The sequence below is a fragment of the Rhineura floridana genome, chromosome 3 (assembly GCF_030035675.1).
Source record: "Rhineura floridana isolate rRhiFlo1 chromosome 3, rRhiFlo1.hap2, whole genome shotgun sequence".
NCBI classification, from domain to species: Eukaryota; Metazoa; Chordata; class Lepidosauria; order Squamata; family Rhineuridae; genus Rhineura; species Rhineura floridana.
In genome coordinates this window covers 124,540,363-124,552,548 of record NC_084482.1, presented here as the reverse complement: position 1 = coordinate 124,552,548, position 12,186 = coordinate 124,540,363, and the positions used below count along the sequence as shown (strand labels likewise).

The window sequence follows — 12,186 nt, the reverse complement described above, 5'->3', positions numbered from 1 at the left end:
AATGTTAACTCACAACAATGCATTCTAATACCCATATGTGTGATTCTGTTAAAATGTAGGTGCTATAATAATATTTCTGCTGGGGGGCTTGAAGCTTCAGAGTATGCGTGATGTAGATCTGTAAATGGCACACAGTGCATAGGTTATCTCTCTTCCCTGGTGCCATTGCTTTGATCAAAATGGAATCCCCTCCTTTGCTGCTTTTAAGTGGGGGGGGGGAGTCAGGAAAGCTTAATTGTCAGTCTCCAGTGTCTCATCTGTTTTGTAACTTGGATTATTCTGACATGTTTGTCTTGTCTTTTTTTTTTTTTTTTTTTTGAGTCAGCACACTTTTGACACCATAAAGCAAATACTGGAAATTGCTTTTTTCCAGTAGTTTGCAACTAGCAGAAACACTATTGAAATCACAGATGCCAATATTAATCTCCTCGCTGAATTTTTCTCCAGGTCTATTGGGTACATACCTTTTAATCAGTTCTTGGAGGATTGATTAATGTGGAACTGGTGGATGCATTAGAGGGCTTCATGAGTGGAAGGAGGTTATCAAGTTTGAGTCCAGGCATTTACAAGAACTTTGTGGACTAGCTATGCTGCTGTGTGGAATCAACCATTCTAAGGAAAGTTGCTTCTCCTGTTGAAAGTTCAGTTGACAGAATGTAATAAAGGTGATCTGCAAATCAATCTGGCAAAATTACATCAACATGGGTCACTGGTGCTGAATTCCCCCAGGCTAAACTAAAAGGGGCATTCAGCACACAGCCCAGATACTTACTATCTTTTCCCCTTAGGTCCCATGATGTCCAGCCCCCACTAGGCTCCTGCTCCGATGTAAAACCCCAGCATGCACCATGATGGTGATATCACATCACCCAGGATCCTGCTGGAGCATGGAGCCAGCCTACAAGGGGTCAGGTAAGTGTGTCTATCAAATTGCATTGCACAAATATGCAACGTTCCTCCTGGTTCTTGGGATATGAGGCTTGAGAGATTTCATATGTTTGAGTGCCTCTGTTCTCTTAGCCTGGATAATGGAGGCATTCAGCATATATATTTTAAATTGATGAAACTTTGCCAAAATGATTTGCAGGTCACATTTCACTTACTGAAATATGTGAAACTTGAACATTGAATATATGTATTCTCACATCAGCCACGTTACTCTATTTTTTTTCTTCTTACCTTGCACTTTCTTTATCTGGACTTGCTTGGAACTGGTAGAAAATTCAATAGCTGTGAAAGTTCTAAATCTAGCATCTGAAATATAAGGTTTATCCTATTGCTCCTTGGTTTTGTCTCTGATAATATTGGGGTGGTGGTGTACAATTATAAACTAGGATAAAATGTGCCCCTGGGAATGTTCCTTCCTTAGAGATTATGCAACCTTGAAGCAAAATAACTTTGAGTGGTTCTACTCTTTGCTTTATAGCAGGGGTAGCAAACCTTTTGCCCTCTGGAGGTTGCATACCAGTAGTAGATGTTGCTACCCATATACACATCTACATAAGGCATGCATAGGCAGACAGGCCTGCCCCAGTTGATCCATGCAGCTCAGGTGAGGAGGGAGGATCATCACTTCCTCTCCTGTCTGATGACTAGGGAGGGGATCGTTTGTATCCCCATCAGGGTGCTGGCCTGCCCACCCTAGTACTATGTCTACTTTAGGGTTTTTTCTTTGTTGCTTCTGCTGCCAAAATTCATGTGGGTCTTAGAGTTGTAGAAAAAAAATGCTTGGGGGCTGTGTCTGTATCTAACCTAACTGAAGCATAATTCACCTACAGTTAATACTGTTTAAGGACCCTCGGTGGCGCAGAGAGGTAAGCGGCGGTAACACAGCCGAAGCTCTGCTCATGGCCGGAGTTCGATTCCAACGGAAGGAGGAAGTCGAATCTCCGGTAAAAGGGGTCAAGGTCCACTCAGCCTTCCATCTATCCGTGGTCGGTAAAATGAGTACCCGGCATATGCTGGGGGGTAAAGAAAGGCCGGGGAAGGAACTGGCAATCCCACCCCATATATACGGTCTGCCTAGTAAACGTGGCAAGACGTCACCCTAAGAGTCGGAAACGACTCGCACTATAAGTGTGGGGACACCTTTACCTTTTTTAATATTGTAAAAGACAGAAAAATGAGCCAGGGCTGGGCCTACACCTCTGAAAGAGTTTGGACACTGTTTGTAATTTATGTTCTGAATAAAAATTAGGTTGACATCCATAAAGACTGAAGTAGCAACATGCTTGCCCATAATGGTTGATAGCAGTGGTGATGTGATTAAATCTGAAGTACAGAAGTACAGCTTCCCTCTCCCTCTCTCAATTCCCACATTTCTAGTGCTTTTTTCTATCACTTTCGTCAGTTTTTTCTAAGTTTGCTTGTTGTGCAAAAGTGTCAAGAGTGTTTTAGTCCACTTTAATTGAGCAAACCTAAATTTATGGTATGCAGTTGAATCCATTCTGCAAAATAACAACAATCTATAGGGGATGCTCCTCAATGTTAATCTGTCACAAACAAACTTTAAAGCATCACCGTATTCACTTACCAGCAATGGGAGTTTTATTACATACATTTGTGACTAATATGTTGTTCATTCTTAGAAGTCTGCACTAATGCACTTACTCTATATTTCTCACTCAGGAGTGTGTGGTACCATGGAAATGCTCTTGCAATCTGCATAGATTAATAATGTTTGGGTGGAAATGGCCAGAGCTTAAATTGACACTTCTTCAAGTTAAACAGGAGGGAGAAAGGAGTTGCATGCCATCTTATGAATTTGGAATTCCTCTCCATTCCTAGTTTAGTAGGGTTTTTTAGCTTCATTTTACCATTTTTTCACATGAATAATATTCTATTTAGGGCTGTTGAGGAGGTGATAACAGTAGAGGGAAGTTACAATGTTGATATATTTAAGCATACAGGGGATTTTTTACATATACAGTAGAAAAATCTGGAGGAATGTCTAGACCAGCCTTTCCCAACTAGTGGGCCACCAGATGTTGTTGGACCACAACTCCCATCAGCCTCAGCCAGCATTGCCAATGGTCAGGAAAGATGGGAATTGTGGTCCAACAACATCTGGTGGCCCACTAGTTGGGAAATGCTGGTCTAGACACTAAAATGTTGAGGCACATCAAAAGAATTCTTCTGTATGCACACATACAGATTGTGCATTTTATTATGTAGTTTTCAGAGAGAGAGGTGAAAGACTTTCTTTGTAGTAGCTTTAGTAGATCACTAAGGCACTACTCTGAGTTGGGTTCCTACATGTATGTGGGATAGTAGATAGGAGGCCTTTCATGTTATACACTGTGTATAAATCCTTCACATTGAGGGAAGATACGGGATGGCTAATGACGAGGCTTTGTCTGCTGCCATTTGCAGCTGTGGCTGGTGGAAGAATACTCAGCTTCTTCCCTTTCTTTGTCCCAGATGAATTTCACAGATCTTTTCCTTTGTCCCCATGGGTCCTGTACTCTGCCATCTTCTGACCCTACTTCCCCACCCCCCAATCTTTATGCACCCTTCAAGCAATTGGTTCTGTTTGGCTCCTAAATTTATTTCTGGTGCCTGGGAAATTGAATTATTGTTCCAGTACTACCTATTTTATAACATGAAAATCTTCATTGCTCTAGTTGTTGTCTAGGGTTGCCTAACGTGTTTATAAATCCCTCTGTGCACAACTTAATTGTCTTTAATTAACCTAATTGCAGGACTGATTGTATTAGTTTGGCTAGATCTTTTTCAATTGCATGTTTCCAGGCAGGGCTCTCATTACCTAGTAACTTTTGACACTTTTTGAATAAAACTGTATCTAATCGGTAGAGCAAAGGGAGAAGGAAATGGTCTGTTCAGGCATGAGCTGAGAATCATCTTCTGTTATAAGAACTGTGGTGCAGAATATGACTCTCCTAAGTATGAATGCTTTAGACTAGCGTGCTCTTGCCAGTACTGAAAGAATTGAAATTAGCTCCCTTTTTCTTTCCCATGCAGATATGAAGTTTGTAAGCCAACTGAAGATGGTGCTGAATGTGTCACTCTTTCAGTTTACTTCAGAGAAAAGAAAGCAAGACAGTCCAGCGCTACACCAGGGACTGTTCTGTATGGCCAACCACTACTCATAGCTATACCCAGACACAAGCTCACCCTAGATTACTTGTACAATGTTATATTGGAGCGGATTAGGTGAGTCCAAATCTATCTATGGTGTCGCAGTTTACTCATTTGTAACTTCAGTCATCTTAATTTCTCTAGTTATTCTGCAGTAGGACTTTATCTGAAAAGGTTGTTATAATGATTAGCTTTTAGTAATTTGTTTATTGCCTATTAACTACTTTAATTTTTACTGATCTGTAAACAGTTAGCTTATCAATATAGGAGTTCCACAGACTTATTTCCACAGATTTCTGAAACTGCAAATATTCTCAAACTTGTAAGATTTTCTGACAAATGTGTTATATTAACTTCCTCTGTTAAAGGATGGCCAGTCCAAACTCTTCCTTTTTATAAACCTAAAAAAAAAAGAGAATCTAAGAATAGCCTATTTGGATCAAAGACCAACATTCTGTTATCAGCTGTTGCCAGCCATATGCCTCTGAAAGCTCAGAAGCAGCCCAAAAAAGTCACTGCCATCCTCTGGGGTTGGTGATAATATAAACTTTCAAATCTCATATCTCAGTTTGCTTTTTTATTTTTTGTTCTAATGGTTTTACGTAACTTGCCAATTTTCAAGAAAATGTGGGATTTAAGGATACTTTTGTTTTATACATGTATGCTAATCATAGTGAATGAGCAATCTCTCTATACTTTAAATATGGATTCCCTCCAGATGTTATAGATCCCCCAACTCCCATCAGCCCTGGTTGGCATGGCCAATTATTAGGAGCGATAGGAGTTGTAGTCCACAGCATCTAGAGGTAACTATGTGGGCTGTCTCTGCTTTAAAGCATTAAAACAATTATGGGATTTTATACTATTGTTCTTGTTTGCTAGTTTGCCTGACTTGCTAATAATGGGTCACTCATGTCAATGCTTAATGAAAAAACAATTCATGTGTTTCAGCCGCTATGTAAAACTGCCTTTGAAGGAAGAATATTCTGATGTATGTCCAGATAGTGAGGCCTGCAATGGCTCCAGTGGTGTGTGTGAAGGTAAATTCTCCTAAGATGGATATTATTTAAACTAAATCTGTGTTTAATAAGTTTTGCTTTTTTGGTAGACCTTTGGGTACATTCTGTTTTGTACTCTATAGGATTTTGTTCAGATCTTGCAGAGCTTTAGCTTATGGACCCCAAAGTACAGAAAGATAACTGCTTGAAGTCAGCAAGAGATATTTTGAAGGAGAATTGTCTAAAATACCAGACACCTCTCCTCAGTAGTATACAACCTATTGTTCTTTTGGAATGTTCTTCAAATAACATATTAAGCATATTACATGTTGTGATAACTTGTGAACTCAGATACAGACTTCTTCCCTGGTCCTCTCTGATTTAACTGCATGCCTTTCAAAGCTGCTATTATAATCAGCTGCTCATCAGTTTTTCAGACACAGGATATGTAAATGATGTGTATTAACAAGAAAGTGGGAATCCTTGAAATATATTCCAGGTGAAGTTGAAGCGATGGAACATCAGAATGGAGAGGAAGGCAATAAGGAAAAAATACCAGAAACAGATGCCTGCAAGTCAGAGGGCTGCATGCAGGATGAAAAAGAGGGCCTGCACCGCAGAAAGCATCTCTTCAGCTTCAGTGTTGTGAATTCCTATGGGACATCAGAAATAAACTCCCTTACTACAGAGGGGAAAATCCTCAAGTTGAGTTGTAGGTATCTCATTTAAATGTCATCCTAGATGCACCTCATCTTGAGCAGCTTTACATGCTATTTCTTTTCTTTTTTCAGCTCATGCTACTCTTGCTATTGACTGGGATTCTGACACCAGGAAGTTGCTTTTTGATGAACATGAGGCACAGGTGATTAGCTTTTTTGTCTCCCTTTTAACGGGAAGTGCTGTGGTCTGGCTCCTTATAACTCTTACCGGGGGCTAAGCAAGATTTTGTGGTTTATTCTTCCCTTGTACTTTTATAATGGTACTGAGTAAATAGAATATTGCTATAGAATATTGAGGATGGCTGAACTGAAATAGAAATGAGAGAAGTTGCTATGTAGAAACAATATGTTTGCCTAGAATGCCTTCATGCAAGCAATAACAGCTGCATTCTGTTCCCATAAAACCTGTACAAATTCATCAGTCATGTTCTTACAATGGGGCAGATTTCTCAGGAAGCTGTGAGTTGTAAGCTCCTCTCAACTTCTTCCAAGTTCAGTTCTTGTGTTTTCTAGAGAAGAGAGAAAATCTCCCATCTTTCTACACACATTCTTTGATACCCTTCAGGATACTTCTCACATGATTTCCCTGAAATATCACTATTGTATTAAAAAAAAGCATGAACACAATAATGTGTAATGTACATGCCTGTTGACTTCACATGGGAAATAGCCAATGGCATTTGTCATATTATGACAGGTGGCCAGCCTGGTGCCCTTCAGGTGTTGATGACTCCAAATCCCATCAGCTTCAGTCAACATGGCCAAGATTATGGGAATTGTAATCCAACAATATTTAGAGGGTACCACATGGGCCTTCTCTGCATTATGAAGGGCATATGGTATATATTTTTTTGACCATGAAATTAGCATCTATGTATAAAGAAAGAGCTACTTTGCTGATTTATACAGGATTCAGTTTCTTGCCTTTGGTTGTGGAAATAGTAAGGCAAACCAGTTGTACATGGGAAGGGCCCCTGTAGTTCTGTGGGTAGAGCACATTCTTCACAATAAGAAGTTCCCAGGTTCAGTCCCTGCCATTTCCTGTAAAAGTACCTTGGGTAACAAGGCCTGGAAATACCTCTGTTTCAGACTAGAAAGCTACTGCCAGTCAGAGCAAACACTATTGGGCTAATCGGCCAGTGGTCAGACTCGTTATAAGACAGTTTCATATGTTCACTTGTTGGCTACATCTTCCTCTTTCTCCTTTACATGCTTGTTCCCAAATCAGGAGGAAGATGAGAGCCAGAGTGAAACTCCTGTCACTGTTTTATTGTGCTGGAGATAGCTGTAGGGTTCTTTCCCCCCCTATACTGGATAATTGCTGTCCTAACATGTAAGTGAATATTCCTTAGGTGCTCTCAATCCAACTTCATTTCTGCATATGCTAACTTGTTTCAACAAGCTGTAGTTTAAACTAACCAGTGTTCTCTCCAGTTTGGATGTAATGATAAATCTGGTTAGAACAGAACCAAATGCTTCCATTCTCTTCCACCACAGCTACAAAGAGAAGGGTGTAGGGAGTGTATACACCTTAAGGCTTGCTTCTGTTAGTTCACATAGCACTTAATTATGATTTAGGGTTACATCTGAAATGGGTCAATGTTAGTGCTCAAGTTGCAGCTATTTAAAAAGCCTCTTTTTCCAAGTATCCCCAAATTCTCAAAGTATAGTGAATACCTTATTTCTGCAGAACTTGCTATGTTTATGCACTCGGCTAGAGAGATTTAAGTATTTCACATATTCCAAAGATTGTTCTTGGATCCTTGAATTCACTTATTATCATTGTATTAGTTTTTTTGTTTCCTTGCCTCAACAACTAATAATCTTAGTATGTATTCATCATTAAGAAGTCTTTTAGTATTACACTCCTTAATATCAAGTTACTCTAATCATTCCTCAGAATTGTCTTCTGTTGTAAGTGCAATTGACTTTTAAATAATCATTAACAATTTAAAAAAAACCTGCAGGCTGTATCAGCATTACTATTCTGGAGATATTTATATTTGCTTATAACAGGGATGGGGAATAGGGTTGCCAGGTTCCTGGCCTGAGACTGATCCTGTATCTTTAGGAGAAGAGAAAGTCAGCCAAGTGCAGGTGTTCTTGCAACAGTGTAATGGGAAAAACCACAAGATGGAATTCTCCCTTTCCCCTGCACAACTTTTAAAGATACAGAAGACTTCTTGGTTGCCAGGCCCAGCCTCCAAGAGGTCTTCTGTATCTTTAAAAGTGGTGCAGGGGGGAGAATTCCACCTTGTGGTTTTTCCCATTACACTGTTGCAAGAACACCTGCACTTGGCTGACTTTCTCTTCTCCTAAAGATACAGGATCAGTCTCAGGCCCTGAGCCTGGCAACCCTAATGGAGAACTTAGATTTGACCAGTGGGCCAGATCGTTATCTCCCAAACATATGGTTGCCTGCCTGTTGGTCACCTGCTGTCAAAATTACTCTAAAGACAGACAATCAGCTCTGTATACTATATAGGGCTTTGCAAGACCTGATAGTAGCTGATTGTTGGCACCTGTGGAGAGGTATGCCCAGGGCTTTGCAATCAGCTGATTGTTAGGGCTTGCAAAGCCTGCTGCACAGTACTTTGCAAACCCTCTTTTGGCTGCTATTTCATATATCATTACAATAAAGATGGTAAAGTAGCTTTGTGTGAGTGAAATGTAGGGAGCCACTGCCAAACTAGAGAGGAGGAGGAGAGCAGAAAACCAAGTTGAGATAAAGTTGTAGATTATCTATGAAAGACCTAAAGTGTTCTTCTGTGTGATATGTTAATTTTTTTTGAAGGATTTAACTTGATGCTAGAGGAAAAAACATAATATATATATATATATTTTTTGATAGGCATTTGAAAAACACAGCAGTATGTTTCAGCCACAGAAGAAGAAAACTACTGTAGCTCTTAAAGATTGCATAGAACTGTTCACTACTATGGAAACACTTGGTGAACATGATCCCTGGTAGGTTTGCTGTGCATATCTGGATTGTATGTAACAACTAAAGCATGAATATTATCTATGCATTTTGCCCTGTAGGCCATGTAGAAAATGTAGCTTGGACTGATTCATGTAGCCATTTTTGAGGTGGCTTCATTTTGCATGGTGAAATTTTCTAAAAAGGATCCTGGAAAATATTACTTTCCTTCCACTATATGCAGATAAGAATGATAATATGCTGTCACAGGAAAGATGTATGCATATGTCAGTTGAGTCAGTGCCTCAGAGCACAGGGCTTTCCAACCTCAGATGAGTAGTATATTTGACAACCATTTCTACTTCACTTACAATTTTCTTGATCCACCTCTGTGAAATTCTTAGGTACACCTCTGCTGGAGCTCTGGCTTTTTGAGATGTCATTCTGCTATGCCTCCTTCAATGCTTTTGCCTGCAGTTTCAATGAAGAAACTTATGCAGCTCAGATCCTACTCCTACAATCATATATTTAGCCTAGTTTTGTCTGCAGCCTGTTTGTGATGGCTAAAAAAAGAAACCTAGATTTTAGACCATGTTGAAGCTTTGAGAGAGAAACATCAATTGTCACTAGAAAGTGTGTAACACTTGACTCTGTAACTGTATGTTCACTTTATTTTTAAAGATGCCTAGAACAAAGAACAAGTGCTCTATGTCCAAATACGGTTTTTCAAGGTAGTTGGTATAGAAAATGGAAAGACAAGCTCTTCCATAAAACCTTATTGTTCTCAGTCACAGGACAGGAGAACATACAGAAAAGGGTTAACCCATCCTCCAGTCAAAAGCAGGGATGGCAAGTGTTAATGTCCTTTCTGAGGAGGAGGCTTCTTCCATATTTGGTTTTTCTGGCTCTACCTTCGAGTTGTGCAGGGCTTCTTCACCACTGCTCAAGAGTTATGCCAGCATTTTTTCTTTTACCTCCCAGTGTTCTCCCTCTCCCTCGGTTTCCTTTGTTCCTAGCTAGCTGGGAAAGGACTTCTTTTGCCTGGGAGCCAAACATAGTAGGGTTGCTGCCGGGGCTGTGGAGTCGGAGTCGAAAGCAATTTTGGATGGAGTCAAAGTCAGTAGAAATGTACTGACTCTGACTTCAAAATAAAATTAATATTTTAATATAATATTAATATTAATTTATTAATATTAATACGTTAATATACATTTGCCATTTATGAAGGAGTCAGAGTTGGAGTCAGACAGTAGAAAAATTAATATACATTTGCCATTTATGAAGGAGTTGGAGTTGGACAGTAGAAAAATAGAGGAGTTGGAGTCGAAGGTTTGACATACCGACTCCACAGCCCTGGTTGCTGCTGCAGAGGTTCAGGGAGGCCTCCTTGGTTGGTCGTCCTTCAAACATTCCACTCTCTCCCTTTCAAAGAGCGAGAGCGGCAAAGGAATGGAGCACTTCACCCTTCCCTTTCAGGACTTGTGAAATGTTATTGCATCTCTTGCACCTGCCTGGACACAGACCCAGGAAAGGGTCACTGTGGCTTCCAGAAAAGGCTCCATCAGCACTGGTGAAAGCCTGTACATGGGAAACTCTGGTGCCTTTTGCAACCTCAGGCGTCAAGGCCTTTTTTTTAATGTGAACCAAGTTGTATTTCCTGACAGAAGCTGGCCTGTGTCTCACATCAACTTTCTAGCCTATGTAGAGGTGATGAATAGGATCCCAGCCCCTCTCCCCTCTTAACGTTTCTCTGCGCCCACAGGGAGATCTGATTAATCTTGAGGTCTTCTGCTCAATCCAAAGGGGAATTTACAAGCATTTCTAAACACCTTAATATTTAAAAATCTCTAAGCAGTATACAAAAATACAAGTGAAATACAATCAAACAGTAAAAACAGGAGTTCAGTAATAACAGGGTCTGACCTTATTGGCCAGGTAAAGCCTGGGCAAAAGGGTGTTTTTACAAGATATCTGAAGCAGCTGGTGAATGATACTTCATATATGGCAGAGGGAAAAGCATTCCACAGTGCAGGGGCAATGGTGGAAAAAGCCTGTTCTCAAGTCTTCACCTTGTGATACTATGTTAGGTGCAATGTTGTGCGTAAACTTTCTTCAGATAGTGAATTTGTGGTCTATAGAGAGACCTGCCCCAGGGTTGAGTTGATTTAAATCATGATTTAAATTGCTTCTCTGGAGGACTCAATTTTTATTGTTTAAATCACTAGTGCTGCCCTGGGCTCCTGCTAGGAGGAAGGGTGGGATATAAATCAAATGTTAAATAAATAGTGAGGAAGATTCTATTAATCATCATTTTTTAGTAGAAGTACATTATTGTTTAATATAACCTTAATACATATTCAGAGATGTAGTTTTCATTAGAAGGCAGGTGCACACTAAGCAATTATTCTGAATTGTTTTCAGATTAATTTTCATCAAAAAATGGGATGATAATTTGGTCATTTTAGTACTAAAGCAGAATGAACTTGTGAAGTCGGTCAGGAAACCATGATTATTGTCATGATGTACCAGAATCACCACCACCAATTAGGCTTTTACATTGTACTAATAAGATTGTTTATTCTTCTGGTTAGTTTTCTTCTTCAGCAAACAACGTTAACAAAACATGCACAAGGATTTTTGAATAGTTCAATTTTTAGATAAATGTAAAGTTCTTTAAAAAATAAAATTTATGCCATTCAACGAAGTCAACATGAGAAAATATTGGGTGGTACCATTAACTCAGTCTTCTTCGTCTTCACTTTTGCCTGTCTTGTTCATTGCCTGGAAAAGAAACACAACCTTTCCTGCTTCTTCACTTCCCAACTTATTTCTTAATTTAGAATGAAGTACTCCAAAGGAAGAAATAATATCTCCCTACACTTGCAGAAGAGGCTACCGCTTTTAAGAGCTGGATTACCACTTCAGTGGTTTTCAAATCTACTCCATCTCCCCAAATTCTCTATTCATTGACCTTCTCTTTCTTTGCACTTAGAGAGAAGCAAGGCCAAGAGAGAGAGTGCACTTCATGTACACCACCTGCAGAACAGGACTGATACCATCTTCATAAATTGCTGTTACACATTCATAGAATATAATTAGAAGTTGTATAATTAGTATTCATGATGATATCTTTGACCTAGGCTCTTTTTTTACTAATTGTTTTAAGAAAACTTTGAATTCTGATATAAATAATTTAAAAAACCAAAACAACAATCATTGATTTTTATCAATCCTGGATCCTGCCATTTCCACAGCAGTAATGTGCCACTGGAAGCCCATGTAGGCCAGCCATCTGGTCCACTCTTCTATCTTTGGCACTATAACATTTGTAACTTTGCCTCAGCGGACATATCTCCTTAGTCAGGAGGGTCCTTCAGCAGGTTATTGAAATAAGCAATTAACTTTAATTTCTCCCCAGCTCCTTGAGGATGTGACTATTGCTTTTGAGCAT

The 12,186-nt window shown here is 39.6% G+C and overlaps 1 protein-coding gene across 7 annotated transcripts in view; it reads left to right on the top strand.

Moving 5' to 3' along the window:
- USP4 (ubiquitin specific peptidase 4) overlaps positions 1-12,186 on the top strand; it is a 60,136-nt gene that overhangs the window by 29,881 nt on the left and 18,069 nt on the right. For 4 of the 7 annotated variants that reach the window (XM_061617754.1, XM_061617753.1, XM_061617757.1 and 1 more), the window contains exons 14-18: positions 3,982-4,173; positions 5,050-5,138; positions 5,596-5,808; positions 5,888-5,958; positions 8,667-8,782. In XM_061617754.1, the coding sequence (XP_061473738.1) occupies positions 3,982-4,173; positions 5,050-5,138; positions 5,596-5,808; positions 5,888-5,958; positions 8,667-8,782 (681 nt within the window). Of the gene's footprint in view, positions 1-447; positions 659-788; positions 913-3,981; positions 4,174-5,049; positions 5,139-5,595; positions 5,809-5,887; positions 5,959-8,666; positions 8,783-12,186 lie in introns of those variants that run through there. The other 3 variants (XR_009761444.1, XR_009761445.1, XM_061617758.1) reach the window with 3 other exon arrangements.